Here is a 13,744-nt window from a genome sequence, read left to right on the forward strand (position 1 = left end):
TGCTTCAGATTAGAAACATCCACCAGATCGCTTATGTTTTGTTAATGGTGCATGTGAAGGGCTCAACCTGAAACGATTTACAGTCTGTGACCTCTGGGAAGCCATTGAGTTTCTTATCAAAGCCATAAAATTGCATTGTGAAACACAGAAGATATGACTTCCTCTTGGCACTGCAGACTGCTCATGAGATCAGTTTTATGCATTCATTTGGTTTGTTGTAAAGCTCTGACATTTTAGAAGACCCAAGCATCTGTTCTATTGGAACAAATTCAAGAAACTACTTCAATGCATCATGTGATGATGACCCTGATAGTCTCTTTGAAAAAAGACAAAAACAGATGTATCTTGTTTGGCTAGAGAGAAATGCAGAGACATTAATTTGCCATGGCTCTCAGTCTGTAGGTGTTGTATGAAAATTGGTCTCCCCTCCCTCCTTAAATGGGACTGTCTCGCGTCAGCTTTGCTATGCTATATGATTATCTGAGATCTTTATTTCATGTGTGAAAACTGATCCCCTTTGAAGCCTCACTCAGAGGCAGTGCAACGCTTCACTACCTCACATCAACACTCTCTATCTTGGCTCCATCTCTGGGCGTCATGTTTTACTGCTACGTGGGGCTTTGAATGAGGTTGTTTAATGCTGCTGGAAGGTGAGGAGCACTCCAGCGAAAAGAACTGCAAAAAACTGGACCCAGGTTTAAACTGCTGTTTGATGATGACTGGTGGTCCGTTTAGTTTCTTTAGTTTTTTTTCCTCCTGCAGCAGCACCACACGTACCACGCATTGCAGGATAGGCACTGCTCCAGATTCCAAGAGTTGTGCTCGGTCCTTTGAAACTGCCTCCGGTGTATCTCAGTTTACTCTTTGGGAGTGTGGAGAGGGATGGGTATTTCCTCTCTTGAGGTCCTCTGCGAGTAATACTACACCTATAAGCTAATTTGCAGCTCTAAAACTAATAAGAGTTTTTTTTTGTTGTTTCTCTTCTCAGTTTTCAACATTGGGGCTGTGTGTGCACTAGAGATTTGTTCTGTTTTCTCCATTAGTAATTCATCAACTTTAGCTAATGGCTGCTATCCAGGCTAGACGGAATCAGTCAAAGCGATTTTATTTGCCAAGTGCACTAACTTTATGTGACAAAGTACAAAGACATGATGACAAGTTAGGTGTACTGTATACTAACATACCTGGTACAAGGACAGCTAGGTATCACATGTCTTGTACTGTTGAATAGTATAATACTACCCATAGTCTACTATACCTCAATCAATCTACACACATGTACAGATATTGGACATGCTGTAGCTATGATGGATTTGGCACAAGTGAGAATAATCATGTCTCACTTTCTGTAATGCTCCGTTTCACCCTTTCTAGTGCTGGGTGGCTTTTATTTGAGTTTCAGCGACTGCGGTCGTTTCCTGTTTGAAAGGCCCAGGGGAAGCAGACACGTACTTGGACAAGCACTGCCGCGATTCCCACATTCTCCCTTGTCTCTGTCACTCTGTCACTCTGTCTCGCCCACTTGGCTAAATGGCCTTTCATGTGTGTCGCTCCCCACTTCATGTCGGCACCGCTGCTCCAAACGTTGCAATCCTGAAGGTGTTTTCTTGCGATGAGTGGGGGACAGAGCAGGAGGCACCCAGGCGCAGTCCTAATGAGATTTTTCCTGGGTTTTGATGGAGTGCCAGTAGCGCTGCCATTGCTCTAGAGGCCTGCCTCCACTGAGCTCTGGCGCGCGATCAGGGGGAGCTGTCGTTGGCCGCATAAATTGTCAGCCTGTGTGGTGGGTCGTGGAGGCAGACAGCATAGAGACCAAGAGGCCTTGTGGGACTTTCCCACAATCACATACAAGTACATATTATTTGCACTTTAATGTACCCTTTTGCTTTCAAACACACACTCGCAGCAGGAAAGAAATTGGCCCAGTGGGTCAATGTCTGCAGTGCCAGAGTAAGGATGACGCTAAAGGCAACTCTCTGCCTTTACTCACCAAGTCGGTTCTGTGCCAGCATGCGCTTACTGTCTTTTTCACTTTCTCTCTTGCTCTCTCATCACTATACAATAGGGACCCCTGAATGCAAAATTAAATGGCAAAAGCTCTTTTCAATCTTTTTTTAACCTTATTTATTCCAGGGTAGTCCAACTGAGCAGTGCTCTTTTCAGCTACACCCTGCTCTACATTAGTCCAGGATGCACTCAATTGATTTTGTCATTATTCATATTCATGCCTGATCAAGGTTAGCATCCAAGGGACCAGTTGGGTCATTTAACATTATCACATTAATTGAAAATAAATGAAAAAAATTTAACTGCTGACAGATGGAGCTTTTAAGTCTGTGTGGTTAGCTACCTTTTCAGGGCTCTCATATTCTACTTGCGAGCCAAGATGAAAATGAACAGTGTTAACAGCAATGTGACATTTTCATGAATTTCCTTTAGAAGGTGGCCTCAGACTGACTGGTCCTCTGTGGACATAACGTCAAGGCTTTTGCTTTTCCATCCACACTGAATGTTGTGAGTTAGAATACATTTTGGTTACTGGGAAAACATTTATTTTAGTTCATGTAACATTTCATGACCACTTATCATATATTTGGGAGAGGTGTTTAATTCTGTAAACTAGGTTAAATTTAACAGCTATCTAAACTATCTATGTTGTTCTGTGATCTAATGTTGAGGTAAATGCCTTTTTGAAAGTTTATGAAAGGCAAAGAAATCATTTAGATGAAAGTGTTCTTAAAGTATTGTAGTTCAAGTGATCCTCCCTCTTGATTTACTCTTATTTTAATTGGTACACTATAATGGAGGTTAACTGAACTATATTTGATTATGAGTTTGCTATAGTTGACATTAATTAAAACCAAAGGCCTGGTGTTGAACGAGCATTCCTCGCTCTTATGTTTTAGAGCTGACATTTTCATTAGTAAGGAAAAAGTACTGAGGGGAGTAGTGTGAGTGGTCACCATTCTTAAAGATAAAACTTGATATAGTATTTGTTCAGTACGTTTTATTATTCTTAAATATGCTAATCCGTCTTTGGTTTATCCATATTAATTTTCATAAAGTGTGCCATTGATGAGGTTTGCCAAATAGTTCCTATGGCCAAACCAAACAGGCCTTCAGGTCGGCTAGTAATGTAGATGGGATGTTGTAATGGGACAGGCACACTGTGTTCTGTGTTATAGCCCAGCAATAAATTACTTTGTGTTTGAGGGGCTTGAACAAGTTTAACACACAGGGGCCATACATACCCTTGTCCTAAAAGCCCTGAAGAAGCTCTGCAGGACCTGGCTGCTGTTGAAAACCAAATGCTTCATGCAGTGATCTCCACAGAACATTTAACATCATGTCTGGAAAATTGTTTTAGCTAGTCCCAGGTGGAGTAGAAATATGCTTGTTTGTGTCCTAAATAGGGCTGGGTATCTTTCAAAAATGTTTAATACCGATACCGGCACCGATACTGTGAATTTAAAACCGGTCACTGAACGATTTTAAAAAATCCCTTAAAAAAAGAAATTACAACATTACACATTATGGTTCAAATCCTTTACACCCTTGTGACACACACTTTAGTCGAGCCTCTAAAAATACAACAACACACACACGTGAGCATCGTCTCTGTGCGTAACATCAAATTTTTCGTGCATGCCTCTACGACGTGTAATGTTAAGACAGCCAATCACAAGCACTACTAGATCTTGGTACAAGCATTTTGCATGCTTATTGGTTCACTGACGCTGATGAGATTTACTCCTTAGGCATTGAAACTTGGTAATGAATGACAAGGCATTTTCTACACAATGCTATAGAGGCAATTCGGTCGGTGCCTAAAAGTAACCCTAGTCCTGAAGCCAGCACCTCTGACCGAATGCTGCAGAGACCTTGCTGTAGATTTTATAATTTGGACCCCAGAATACAGAGACCAGCTGCTACAAAATGTTCAAACTTTGCAACACCCAATGTATAGCAGGGTTAATCACCAATGCATTCATTTAGTGTTGATTTTATAGCAGTTTCGAAGGTTACCACCTCACAGTTTAATCGTTTAAAGGGGAACTATGCAGTTTTTTGAACTGAACAGCTTCGGCGTCATTGGAATGGTTATATGACTTTTTTTGAGTTAAATGGTGGTCGTCTCGTTCCCCCCTAGCGCCTGTGAGTGGAAAAACCACCCTTGCAACTTTCGGCTGTCGAAGTATCGCGTGATATCAGGTCTCGCGATGTAACGAATTGCTTCACGGCACTGCACACGTACGCCCATTCAGGAACCGGCTAACAAGGTAGTGATGGAGTTTTTCACACTATCGTCATGGCTGAGTCGGCAAAAAAGAAACGGAAAGCTAGGAAAGCATTGTCAGAGGAACAGAGAAAGAGGAAACGGCACACTGACCGAGGGAGGAGTCAGACACAAGTAAACATAGGAGCTGCCAAATATTTACTCCGAAGCTGTAGGGGAGCTCTATAGAGAAACCTGCGAGCAAAAAGCGATAATTGTCTAATTGTCAATATTTTTACATAATCAGGGTTTCTTTGTTTAACCACAATTAATTGATAACATTAGCTAAGGTCCTAAGGTACGACTGTTGATGGTAATTGATTTTGTTTAGATGTGCCAAATTGTAATTATATAAGTAATTATTGGTCAGACTGTCGAGCTAAAGCTATGCTAGTTGTTAGCACTTGACCCCAAACATGTTCATAGCAACAAAAAATGACAAGGTGGGATACAGTTTGAAAAAATGTTTTAAAAGCATTGTTTACTTCATTGGCTGTGTATTTGTGTTATTACATTATCTGGATCACATAACAGTGATATAACCAAAAAATGTATCCTGGAATTCATAATTTGTTTAAAAAAGTAATAAATAAATTTGACTGAAAGAGACAATTATATTGTTAATCGCAATTATTTCTGAGACAATTAATTGTACAGTGTAGCTGTGGTTGAGCCACTGGGGTGGCCTCTGCTCTGGCCTGAAATGCACTCCCACAGTGACCTCTGACCCTTGAATTAGCAAGGGGCCCAAAAGAAACCCATCATTGGCTCATTGCTGCACCAAAAGAGATTGATGGCTCTTTTGTGGTTACCGTTTTACATACACATATTATCATTTTGCATGCATACCATGTGTGCTTGAATTTAATGAGACCCGGTTTTCAGATTCACTAACTGTTTGCAAATGTTGCATCAGTTGAGCTTCGTCTTTACTCATTTGTGGAGAAATCCCTTTGGAGGGGGATGACTAGCATTGCAGTTTTTGGGCAAATCCACTTTGAGCTCTTTCATTTCAAATCAGACTGAAGGGAGTGAGTTCAAGCTTTTATCCACTGTGGCTTAACAAACTAGACTAACTTACTTTCTTGTCCAGCAGCTTTAACATGCAAATTACTCTACTGTAACTACTACTGTCACTGTCACTACTACTGTTCACTTCTTCTTTAGTATGTAAGAATGTATGTGTCCTGTACTTTTTGATCTGTTTAACAGTCTTCCAATTTGCATTTTATCCAGCCTTTAGTTTGGTATATTGAAGATATATTACAATATTTAAAAACCTTTTCAAAACATATTGAAAAAGAAAAATTACTACATCAAACAAGGAATGGAGATTTTAGGGTCTTGCTGAAGAGAAGGGCATCTTTTCGATAGTACCAGGAATTCTGTCAATCCTTCCTAAGTAGGAGTGACAGAACTGTTAAGTGTGTCATTCAAGTTACTGGTGGGGTTGAGAAGATTAATCTCTTTCAGACAGTGGGGTTGAGAAGATTAATCTCTTTCTCGTAGGTCTGAATAGTGTGGCCAGAAATGTTACCTCTGCCGTTAAAATCTCCCTTTTCTGGAGCTGGGCAAAGACATTGCCTCATTGTTCCTGTGACCAATTGGCTGGTGGGAACACAGGAAACTCAGAAGAAAACACACTTTATTTTTAGAACTCCTACATGTTATTTTTTGGCACCGGACAATCTTATCAATCACTCCAAAAGCCAGGATCGAGAGCGCTAAGCTCGAAAGTAGTAGTGTCATCGGGTCAGTCAGTCTGGGGGTGCTCTTTAGAGTTTAGATTCTCGGCCCAAGCCCGAGTCGGGCTCGGGCCGTTATTTTCCGCCACATCCTCGGGCCAGGCCGGGCCCGGGCCGGAACCTTGATCAAGCATTTTTTTTTTTTTTTTTTATTCATTACCTATTTAGCCTAATTGGGTGGGGAGAAAGCTATGCCATAATCAGAAATATTATAAATATGTATATATAAGCTATATAAAAGTAACAAATGTGTACAAAATTTAGGCTGCAGTTACAAAATGCAGCACTTCATGCGTCTCCTCCTCTCGCACGCATCACACCGGGCCTGCTGGGCTGTATTGTGTATCTTAAGTGCAACATGGAGCTTGAAGATGTAAAGAAAAAAATAAAAACAGGAGAATTAACTTTGAGCAAGTGTGGAGGAAAGTCGAGGTATGGAAGCAGTTTAAACAAGTCGTGGGCAGTGACAACAATATGTTGTTCATCATTGTTTCTTTTTTTTTTACGTTTCTTCATTCAGATCCATTTGCGATCCGTTCCATTCTGAATAAACAAACAGCGCAGTTTACAGGCTTCGTCCTTGTTGCATTATTCTAAACAGATTTCTGTAGTTCAAACAACTCGAATTGTAGTTGAGAACGTCGGTTATAACGGCCCACGTATTAAAAAAGTGTCGGGTTTAAATCGGGCTCGGGCTCATAATTACAGTTAATGTGTCGGGCCGGGCTCGGACACAACGTGCTCGGGCTCGGGCAGGTTCGGGCTTGATTTTTTTGGGCCGATCTAAGCTCTAGTGCTCTTTAGATGAGTATGTCAGATCAGCCACGGCCAAGGTGATTATCTGGGGAATTGGATGCAATCTTTGGTTCAGAGCTGTATCACAACTAGGGCAGGGACAATATGCCTTAGTCCCGATTCGATTCTTTCACGATACATGGGTGCCGATTCAGTTTGTATTGCGATTTTCATTTATTGCGATTCTAGAAGTATTGCGATTTGATAGTTTTGAGTATTGTGATTTTCTTTTCCTTCTTTAACAAAAACAAAAGTTGAATAATACACTTCTAGAGACAATATATCATGAGACATTTCTAAAAACTAATTGTTTTCTAAGAAGAATGCACATCACAAGTCAGTCAGTCTGAAAGTTTTGTTTTCATTTGTAAAGAAGTACATAACATGGGTTTTCTGCATTTTCTGCTTTTGGTCTGTGTTGCTGGAAACGGATACGATGTAGGCCTAGTTGCCGTTGGCGGTACCATATGAACAGAAAATATTTAGGTGAATCATTGGTAAAAATAATAATAATAAAAAAATTGATTCTGGGGAAAAGAATTGATTTTAAAAAAACGTAACAAAAACAAAATCACGATACATGCATAAATCGATTTTTTTTTTTTTTTCACCCCCCCCACCCCTAATCACCACAGACGCTGAGAACGACTCAATATTCCCATTTATTTTTATAAAACTTATTTAGACTTTATACCTGACAACTGTAAGGATTCCTAATCAGGTTGCGAGTAGAACTGTCTCTAAGAAATAGTTTATATGTCACAGGGCGAAGAAAATAATATAAGGAATGATGAAAAATATTGGTTTTCACCCCAGTTTGAAAATTCTTCTTTTAATGCTTCCTGGTATATCCAATTCTATTTAGTGGTCAGATAACTTCCATAAGAGGATGATGGTGTGCGTGTGTGCGTGTGAAGTAAAAAAAAAAAAAAAGAAGAACATTTTTTCTTTCTTTACACTAACCAGAGCAAATCCCAGAGCGGACTAATAATACGGCTCCCATCCATCACCACAGACAACAACCAATTAGCACATTCCTCTTCCCCCCTTTTCTCATGTTCTTGGTTAACCCCTCAATAATTTTGGATCATTTATCAAAAAAACATTCAAGATGCTATCTGTGTGTGTGTGTGTGTGCGTGTGTGTATGTGTCTTTGTGTGTGAGGAATGTTGCTTTCTTTTGTGAGGCATCGTGGAAACAGAGGCCAGTGTTAACGTTACCACAGTCTAGCACCCCATTCAGATCAACACGGGTCATACCCATGTCTGTGATCTATCTGAATGGGTTAACACGCATCAACCAACCCTCCTTCGTGACCATCCTCTTGACTTGGGTTGAATGGGAGATTGAGAAGATGAGTGTGTGTGTATAGCAGTACAGACGTCAAAATAATACTTATAGGAACTTTATCTAGTAATTATGTAATGTCATTCTGTATAATTACTGGCAAATGAAATGGTCAGTTTAGCTGGCAAATGTGCAAAATTGGTTATTCCTGGGAAATGAATGCAATCATAGAAATCATACATACGTTTGAGAAATCGATCATCTACCTCTTTGTTTACCTTGTAAAAAACACATTGGGCTATTGGGCTTTTGTGTACACTAGTTGTCAGTTCAAGGAACGTTTATACAGTAGTTCTTCTATCATTTGCCTGAATTTTATAGTAGCCCTAATGTAATCCTGCAATCATCATAGAAACTAAAGCAGACCACATTAAAACCAGCTCAGGACCAGCCAGGTCATGAAGCCAGATCGGAACGTGCGTTGACCCATTCATACCAACAACAAACATAGGTTTATGCTTTGAGGTATCAGCCTATCAGTCTGCCAGCCAGTTAGTCCTGGAGTTTGCTGTATTCTCCTCCAGGGGCCACCCACAGCGCTGCGGCCCGGCCGGCACTAGTCTGAGGAGGGTAGGATCACTCCATCTGTCCTTCTACCTCTTTGGATTACACAGAAATCCTCACTCACGCTGTCACAGCCTTGCCTCTGACACGCACGCACACACACACACACACACACACACACACACACACACACACACACACACACACACACACACACACACAATAAACACAAATGCTCCTACACTTATATCCAAGGATTGTATGAAGTTAATTATTTATTATTAAGGTTAATCATCACCTATGATAAGAATGGTGTTAATATGTTCTGTCTCAGCAGAGTCTGTGTGCACTTTATCTAGTTTTTGATGAATAACCGTCAGGAATGTTTTTTGAAGTATGGTTGGGTGCAATGGAATTGGGTTAGGTTGGGTGCTTTGAAATGATGTCGAGGGTGGGTCTTTGAATGTGTGTGTATCCGTTGGAGTATGTGCGTACGGATGTGTGCATGAATATGTGTTTGTCAGCCCGTGAGTAATGTTTTTTTGGACAGATGACTGTAATGCCACATGGATACCTGAGCCAGACTTTTCCATAGTGAAGCCCGGGGGATCACATGTCCCTCCAACCTCGTCCCTCCAGCCTCTGTGGCATGTGCTAACAGACAGAGCTGCCAGCAGTGGGGGCCCAGGTGAAAACAGTCCGGGATAAAACAAGCCTCTGAACGCATCGCTGCAACGATAGCCCGCCACCGAAATAGCCCTACTACCAGCCCTATTTCTCAGAATTCCCTGCAGGGCCGGCAGTGGCGATTTAGATGCTTCTTTAATAGTCTCAATTCTGACTGCCAGTCTTATGCTCAGTTGGTTTCAGTCCTGCAATTACCATCCTCTTAAACTTTCCGCTGCTGTTTAAGGCCAGAGTACTGTTGTCAAACTTTGTTCATATATAGATATATATATATACGCTGTAATTTTGATTCGGGCATGTCACTCTGTGTTGGAAAACTGTGCTGTGGATTTGCACCGTTAAAGATGTTTGTTTTTATGTGACGAAAATATGATACTTCTCCTTTATATGACTTGAAACAGTGACTTATGTGTCTTGTTCTATCTTTTTCTCTTTCTAGGAATCCATGGATGAAGCATGTGCAGAGAGGATTGGCAATGAACACTACCGTTTAGAAGGTAGGCCAATCACCAAAGGCTACATCAGCTCAGGTCCAGGATTTTGGTCTCCTTTATTTTGATAAAATTGAAAACCTGCAAAAATGCTGTTTGCAGTAGCCCTCCAGGTACTCGTGCGGTTCTTTTTTTGCAGTCGTTCATCCTTTCCCTTCTGCTCCACACCCATTCTCTAAGCCCCAACAATGTGCTGATGAGGTCCCCTTTACCTTCCTTCCCGCCTCTCCACCTCCTTCGTCTTTCATCCGCCCGTCCCCCCGTGGTGCTCTGCAAAGTGCCTCCATTCCTCCATGTTTTTTTCCCCAATGTGATGTGATCCTGGATTAAGAGCTCCGGGAGGAAAAAGTCTCTCCCTCCCATTTAAAGACAGGATTGGACATGAGGCGGAGGCAGAAATGAAGAGTTGAACGAGAGCAGCCTAGAATTTGGAATTGTGTGAGAAATTCACTTTTATTTCAGCTCTGCTTCACTGCATAATAGAACAAGTAGATAACGCGACTGATTAATGGAGTATGAAATGATTTTTAGTCACTGGGCTGAACCCAAGTCTGTGCCGAGGTTGTACTCCCTTCAAGACAGATGTTGCTAATTAGAATACGCTGCTCTGTTTATTCTCAGTGATTGGCCCAAATCATTTGCTTCAATAAAAACATTCCATAGATCATGTGTGAATATTTCAATGATAACGGACCTCTAAGAAATTAAATGTTTTCACTTCTAAAGTAACTAAAGTTAACTCATTCACTGACAGCTAGCAAGGAGAGGAAACTGTGTCACATTTGTGGGTAGAGAAATGTCACAATACCAGAACTTTGAAGTGGATTTAGTTGAGGGGTCAAGTTGTAGGTGTACGTTTTGTGACCCTGCTTTACAGTGTAGACGAAATTGTGTTGAGTTGAGGTTAATAAACAGTTTTTTCTAGTTTGGAATAAATTGCCCTCATGTGCACATAGCACCATTTTGTACCACCTCAGCCACAATAAGACCCAAATAAAGACAGCTGTGGAGGATTTCTGATGTCCCCAGCATGAACTGCATTTAGTGCAGTGATCAGATCCATTGTCAAAACATGTAACAAAGATGAGTTAAATGAAAGTGACAGAAAACGGTGAGAGCAGAGAAGATAGGACAACCAACACACATAAAAGCCTGCTTTCCTCTGGGTTTAAGGAAGCACTTGGTAGTAAAAAATGCAAAGGAAGGAAGAAGGGCTGGGTGATCAAGTGCCTTGCTCTTAAGTACTTAAGTAGTGGCTTCTGAATGAAGAGAAAATGTTAGGATCACCACACAGGCCGTCCCATTATCCTGGCCATCCCAAAATCCCCTTAGTACCCAGCACTGATTTGTCCCAATATATGATTTATGAGTTTTGTGTATTACAGTAATCTAGCTAAAATGAACGTGATTGCTCACAGTGGCTCTCATTTATCAACCTAGAACGTAGAAACCAGCGCAGATATGAGCGCAGAAATCATCTTATGACAGGCTTCATGCGTGATTCATGAAACGTTCGTATCATACCAATCACAGCATAAGATTGATAAATGCAGCGGCTGGAAACGATCGTAATTTAAATTTAACGCCCCAATATATTCTCGGTTTTGAGGCCTCGCCCCTACAATTTATGACATGGCGAGACGTACTCCGGCTTCAGAGGTGGAGATTGAAAGCCTGATATCTCAGATTCATTTGCACTTACGTGTGTACTATTTGGCATCCTGAAAACTGGTATTAAAGGCTGTAGAAAGAATGCGGAATGGAAAGAGATCACTGATGCAGTTAAGTGTTGCCGTAGTAAATCGGACTCCAGCTGAAGTTTATTTAATGTAGGCTATAGGCTACATCCTTGACATGCGTATGCTATAAGTCCTAGTAATATACAGGCTTATATTGCAATCTCTTAGGCCTACACGTACTTATATTTAAATAAACGCACATTAGCGGAGTTTATGCAGTGTCTTTTATTTTACTGAATGTTTCTTTTCATCGGTCCGATCGAGCCAGGCAACTGTGAGCTGTGAGGGAGAGCGTGTGTCCTCCGCCACCCCGACCCTGACAGCAGAGTTGCTGGAAAAACAAGCCGAAATATATCGGTCAATGGCAGAAATAAATTGTTCACTTGCAGCGATTAACAACACTTTAAAAGAGAACCGAAAACCTGAAGAATAAATAAAAATGTGCATCGTCATGTTTCCTGTATTGAATATCATTGCCAAACATAACAACTATACCTTTTTAAAAGCGAGGAATAATTTCCTGTCTCCTTGGTATAGCCCCAGTTGGGGCTGTGCTGGACACTGCTCTCTGGGCATCGGGTCATCTGGCTCCATCACTGCATTTATTGCACCCTGTTTTTCTGCGCGATGTTGTGCAGAACCCCACAGGCTAAACAATGTTGCAGACCCCGGCCCATAGAGGTCCTCTAAAAGAGCCAGATCTGCCATTGCTGATAAGTGATCAACTGATGACTTCTCCTTCTCCTGTTAAACTGATTATATGCTGCACCACAAGTCCACACTGACTCGAAAACTTACGTACACGAGTTCAGACCAGTGAGATTTTATCGCAGCCTACGCTCACGCTCAAATTGATAAATGCCTTGCTTTGCGTAGGAATCGGCGTATGCCTGTCCTACGCCTGTTTTAGGTCGTACGCACGTTTCATAGGGCCAGTGAGTGGCACTTTTCCTGACTCTGCCTTCGTTTCTGCGTGTGTGTACTAGTGTGTGTGTGTGTGTGTGTGTAGCGTGGCTGCTGGGGCAGGCTTGGCTTGGAGGGTGCCTTCTTCAGCTGCCCTCGTCTTGCCCCTAAGATCTGATGTGCAGCCAATCCCCTGGATCAGCTCCTCTCATAAAGAGTCGGCTTATGTCTGTGGTGGTGGGGAGGAGGGTGATAGCAGATTACTGTTACTCCTCCCGGCATTTCATTAGCTCCGAGATAAGCATCTCACCACCATATTGAGCCTGCTACGGAACAGATTTGCCCTAGCACACAATGTTCCCTTTGAGCACCTCAGATGATCAAACAGCGGGATCCCAAATACTGCTCCTCTCCAAAAAGTTGGTAAAAGCTCCCTGGGATGATGCCTTTCATTTCTGGCATTTTCCCCCACCCAGAGATGAGACAGGTCTGCTTTGATCTGCTTTGGATCAGGAGGAAAGAAATTGGGCTGTTGTGTCTGCTCCGTTGGCGAGCAAACAAACAGTGTTTCAGATTTGACTTGGCTTAATTAATTAGTGATTCTGTTTTACAGCCGGTCTGATCTTCTTCCAAAAGGTTTGAGAATGGAACTTCAAAGTGTGGCAGAGGAGAGAGGAGCAGGGGAGGGTGGAGAGATAGGGGTGTGGTCTGTATGGGTGTGTGTGTGCGGCCTTCAGGACTGTGATTGGATGAGGGGAAGGAGGGGTGATGCTCATACAAAGCTAAATGACTAGCGGTGAAACATAAAGGGACTGTGGCTAGTTAAAGGCTCTATCAAGCTTCTGCGAAAATACACATAAACATGTATGAGCTTGAAGCAATGAGGTGTCTGGGTAACTGTAACTCATAGAGGCTCGCAAAGGAGCCGATGTATACACCTCCCAAATCTCAGTTACATGTTGTGTGTGTATCTGCTGTCTCATGTGTCAAACAAATGCGGGATTTCAAAGCAGAGAAGGATATCCGGTAGCATTAGGTCCATCCAATGCTGAAACTAAAACATCGAACCAGACAGGGACAGTTGTGTTATTATTGTCCACCAGGGTGGACTACCTTACAATATAGTTCAATCCAAAAATACACCACCATTAACTGTGGTCACAGGCATTAACATATGTTGAATTAATCCCCGTGTGACAGTTTTAACAAAGAAATTGGGTAACTTGTGACCACTGATTTTATAATAAAGCAGGGTT

General features: G+C 41.8%; 1 protein-coding gene across 1 annotated transcript in view; it reads left to right on the forward strand.

Moving 5' to 3' along the window:
* The window catches only part of nkd1 (NKD inhibitor of WNT signaling pathway 1), a 40,081-nt gene that overhangs the window by 17,126 nt on the left and 9,211 nt on the right, over nucleotides 1-13,744 (forward strand). The window contains exon 4 of the mRNA XM_031281565.2: nucleotides 9,795-9,852. Coding sequence (XP_031137425.1) covers nucleotides 9,795-9,852 — 58 coding nt within the window. The remainder of the gene's footprint in view (nucleotides 1-9,794; nucleotides 9,853-13,744) is intronic.

This window comes from Sander lucioperca, chromosome 3 (assembly GCF_008315115.2).
Source record: "Sander lucioperca isolate FBNREF2018 chromosome 3, SLUC_FBN_1.2, whole genome shotgun sequence".
NCBI classification, from domain to species: Eukaryota; Metazoa; Chordata; class Actinopteri; order Perciformes; family Percidae; genus Sander; species Sander lucioperca.